This window comes from Corticium candelabrum, chromosome 19 (assembly GCF_963422355.1).
Source record: "Corticium candelabrum chromosome 19, ooCorCand1.1, whole genome shotgun sequence".
NCBI lineage: Eukaryota > Metazoa > Porifera > Homoscleromorpha > Homosclerophorida > Plakinidae > Corticium > Corticium candelabrum.
In genome coordinates, this window is record NC_085103.1 from 2,277,109 (window position 1) to 2,281,982 (window position 4,874).

Sequence of the window (4,874 nt, forward strand, 5' to 3'; positions counted from 1 at the left end):
TAAAAAGTGGTACGGCCTAACGCACGGTAAAGGGCGTGGCTTTTAATTTAGTGCGCGTTAAAGCAAGAGACCAATGCTCCAATTAATAATGATTATTTAGTAAACTTTCCAAATAGTGATTCCCTGTGCTCAGACCCTGCTACGAACCTATTCCCAATCTCTGCTAAATCTAAATCATCAGTAAGGTCCTTGTGAACGTGCAGTACCATACAATTATTAAGCCTGATTTGGCTCATTGTGCTTCGAAGGTAAGTCTTGATTCGTCTCATTGCACTGAATGAGCGTTCGCTTACTGCATTCGTAGCTGGCATTACAAGAATCAACCGAACTAATGTTGAGACTTCACTCAGTAGCTCTTTCTCAGCGTCACTCAGTTTCTTGAAATATTGAACCACATCCATTAATGTGACAGGATATCCCTCTTGTACATGACCACTGAAGTCAGTACCAAATATATCTAGTTGTGTCTTTAGCAAATCAGATTTGAAATCCCCTGAATACAGATCAAGAGCTGCTCTTAATTCATCTTCACATGCTGCATTCACAGCACTTTTTAGCAACAACGTTTCAAGATTGCTATATGTCCTGTAACCAGGTTGGTCAAACCGATCTTTGATACATGATATGATCAAATCAAAAGCTTCAAAGTAAATCCTCCTATAGTGGGCCTGTGCAGTTTCTGGAAACTCTGGCTCTGCATTCCAATGATCTAGCCTACGTGGTCGTTTTCTACGCCGAGGTGCCTGAGGTTCTCCTACAATCATTTCTCTAGCAGTTTCAGTTGCCTTCTTCCAAAATGCCTCAAATCCACTATCTTCTCTCATAGATTCCAAAGTCCTGACTGTCATTGATGCAACTGCTTGTCCTTGGGCAGCTGAAAAGTTTGTATGTTGAAGAGTTCTACTGAGGTTGTCACTATGACTAAACAGCAATCTTCCCAGCATAACTCCAAAGAGAAAAGAAAACGTCTTCATCTGGGCTGAGACTCCCAAAATTCGTCCTCTCATTTCCGTCTCTTTGACGTCACCCAGTGATTCTTCCCAGAGTTCCTGAATTGCTGAGTAGTTGTCTACAATGCTTTGTAGAGACTTTGCCTTTACTGTCCACCTAGTTGGACAAAGCACCCTGAGCCCAGGGGTGTCTGGTGAATGGACGTCCTTCAGTTGCCGTAAACAAGCATCTCTCTTCGGTGACTTTTTTATCAATTTCATGATTTCATATGCAGTGGTCAAAGAATTGTGCATGCAGTCACAGCGCTTCACCGTATCAGAACAAGCTAAGTTCAAAGCGTGACCATAACAGTGAGTGTAAATTGCTCTAGGTTCTTCTTGAGAAATCTGCTTTGCCACGCCCTGTCTCCTACCAGCCATAGCTCCTGCTCCGTCATAGCATTGTCCTCTGGCTTTGTTCAGAGATAAATTCAGTCTAAGTAAAACATCTCTAACGACATGGACTATTGTCTTAGCATCAACAGTATCTACCACATGCAGTCCAATGAACTCCTCATGTGCAGCAAACCACTGATCCACCCAGCGTAAGCAAATAACTACCTGCTCTCTATTAGAGGAGTCAGTTGTTTCGTCAGCCATGATAGTGAAAAACTTGGCACTGTGAAGTTTGTCAGCAACTTTCTCTAAAACTTTCAATGCCATTAGCTTCAGCAGCTCGTTTTGTATTTCAGGAGATGTGTACTTGTCAGTCTTTCTAGTCAGCCACGTAGAAAGACTTTCACTATCAACTGCACGGAGTCTTAGAAGCTGGGAAAAATTGGAATCATCTTCATTGCCATCACCTCGCAAGGCCAAGCCTTGACGTGAAAGAAAACGTATATTCTGTATGATTTTTAATAAACAAACTCGCCGTTCTTCTTTCTCCACGGCATGCTGTGATGACAAACTTTCACCCACATCGGGTATTGTCTTGCCAGCAGACAGTATCTTTAGTGCTGCATCTTCATGACAGGTAGACTGCTCATGTTTGGCAAAGTTAACTGTGGCGTCTTTCCAATTAGTATAACCATGAGATATAAAAGACCACTCCAAGTTGGGTGCCACAAGCTTCTTTTCCTTGTACGCCTTTACGCACGTATGACAGTATACTTTGTCCTCACCTTCCACGTAGTGAAGCCACTGCCACCTGAAACCGTTAGCTAATCAGTTATTACTGACAAAAGTTGAAAGGAAGAAAGGCGTGGTACACTACACTATACAGCTTAATTAACTTAACAATATGTTTCTCAACTAGTTACCTCAAAAACCATGCCGGCTGAAATGGCCTGTACACGACGCTTTTCTTCCCAAATTGGCGCTTTGGAAACTGAATGGCAGTAGGCTGGTGAGGTGACTCACTTAAAGAAGGCGTTGATCTTGTATCGTTTTTCTTTCCAATAACAGGACATTGGCGGAGAAAGAAAGAAGCCGGATGAGGAGCTTTCGCCATTGTCAATAACGCGCGTTATCTGAGGCCAAGAAGAGGGTAGCCTTGTACCCAGGCCCTCTGTATGTCTACCTGTGTGTGTGTGTGTGTGTGTGTGTGTGTGTGTGTGTGTGTGTGTGTGTGTGTGTGTGTGTGTGTGTGTGTGTGTGTGCGTGTACGTGTGTGTGAATGTCTGTCAGTCTGGTTTCAAATTGAATGCCTCCTTATATGTTTGTTTTTCCTCTTCTCTCTCTTTCGCTCGCGCAGAGAAGGGTCTGGCTAGGCGAGGCTACAAAAAGTGGTGCGGCCATGGCCGCACCAGCCGCACCGGCTCCTACGGCCCTGAATTTTGTAGAAATTAATTGCCACCATGCTTGGCATGGAAAATGTACTACTGACATAAAAGAGCCTCATTTTTGTTCAAAGTTTAATTATTTTCTATGTAAATCCTAGCCTAAGGGTGGAAATTGTTTCATTCTTAGCACCTTGTAGTTAATATTTCTTAATTATCTAGCTTGCAGTGGCACTTTATTGAGTTTGTTAACGGACAAAACAACCAACATAGTGTAACATTCTGAAAGAATTTAACTTTGAAATCTCCTTGTACCTGCTATAGTCACCCCTCTTAATTAAAATACAAATATACAAATGGACATGCACAGCATCGCTGGCGCTATGAATCACAGTATCAATATGAGAATATTTATAACACCCAACTGACAACTGACTACAGCAGACTAGATATCACAGTCTGTCTACACTGTTTGCATACTTTACATGCAAGTACATGTAGTACATCATGTACACTGTACTGTACCTACCAGAATACTGTACGGTGTATTTGCACTGCTAGTGTATTCACTAATTGCACATAATGTCTCCAGAGAGTGCAAGTACAATAGAGAAAATTAGTTATTAAAGCTATAATTATATTAGAAGGCTCTGCATGTTGCTAAATAGATGCAGTCTTGCCCTTGTGGACTGAGGCAATCCAGGTGACTGCATGCATGCATGACTGGCATGCAGTCACCTGGATTGCATCAGACCTCGAGGGCAAGACTGCATGCAGTCACCTGGATTGCCTCCGTCCACAAGGGCGAGACTGCATCTTTTTAGCAACGTCCAGAGCGTTATAAATTAATTATAGTTTTACTTATTAGTAACTATAGCTATAGTACATGGCTATAACGGTGACAATTGAATGCGACCTTAGTATTTCGGTCTCAAAAATGGCCTGATCTCGCTTCTTCAACGTTTCTGCTGCGCCCACACAGTATCTGTCCAATCTGTCGAGCGGCGGAGCGGGGAGACTGCTCAACGCTCTAGCCTCAAGTTCCCGTACACAGTGACCAGACTTCGCATGTTCACAACACGTTGAACAAGCTCCTACCAACTTGAATAAACCCATCGAATCACTACAATATTTATATATATTACGGTGTTGTCATACCATGGTCGCAGAACACTATAGTGAACTGAAATTGTCCAAGATTAGGTTACGTGAGTCAATATGCTGCCGGCGAACCTGAGAAACGAAAGGAAAACAGTAGAGTGAAGATACGACGGGCAACGAAAGAAGAGACGTGTACCTCTCAAAGAGCCAAACGGTGGTGAGATACCCTAGTCTTCTGACAGGTTTGTTGGAACAATGGTATAACACTTTCCGACATTTCGGCCACGAAGTTGGTCAACGCTGATACAGCAACAGAACAAGTGCAGATCGCAGCGAGCAGAAGAGGTGTCGGAGAAATCACAAACATGATCCGGGACTCTACAAAGTTTTACTGCGGAAGCACCGCTCAACAACTTTTTAGTCGTACTTTAGAGAGGTCAATAGCCATCGTTATTGGTTACGTAAATGACACGGACACTCCGCCGTTGAAAAGATGCCAATTACGATATCGCCCACCAAACGCCTACCTAGAGACGGAAATGACGATGGGTAAACATAGTTGGCTATTTAATTAACGATATGAAAGTCAAGAAAATTGCAACAAAGAATACGTTGCCTTTTTGAACGCAAAGTCCAGTCTATAGGGTTGCAAAAGAGCACGTCCAGTAGTTGAGCACGTCCGTAAATACGCCCACTATGAATATGATCTGTTTACGTAAGTGTGGGAACACCTCATTTTGTGTAGTACGGGACGGTTTTTAGCGTATTTTGTCCTAAGTGACGTAGGTATTGTATTATGCTCTCCGGACTTTGCCAACATATATCCATGCAATTGTAGTGCCGGACTCATCAGTAATCTGATTGAAGTACTGCTGAGGAAAAAGAAGGAGGAGTATTCTTGGCAATTCTAGACGACGTTGGACCGTTTCAGGTAAAATATTAGGTTATACAGTAAATAGATAAACTTACTCATAGAAATTTAGTGTGTAATGATATAACCGTTGCTGAACTTAGTTTAGTAGATATCTACAACGTTAGCTAACAGTCATGCACTAGTCTTAAGTCA

The 4,874-nt window shown here is 42.6% G+C and overlaps 1 protein-coding gene across 1 annotated transcript; it reads right to left on the minus strand.

The window, feature by feature from the left end:
* Positions 1 to 2,447, minus strand: LOC134194550 (zinc finger MYM-type protein 1-like). The gene has a single exon (XM_062663494.1). The coding sequence runs from the start codon at positions 1,650 to 1,652 to the stop codon at positions 93 to 95; it is 1,560 nt and encodes a 519-aa protein (XP_062519478.1). The 5' UTR covers positions 1,653 to 2,447; the 3' UTR covers positions 1 to 92.
* Between the last annotated feature and the right edge of the window lie 2,427 nt (positions 2,448 to 4,874).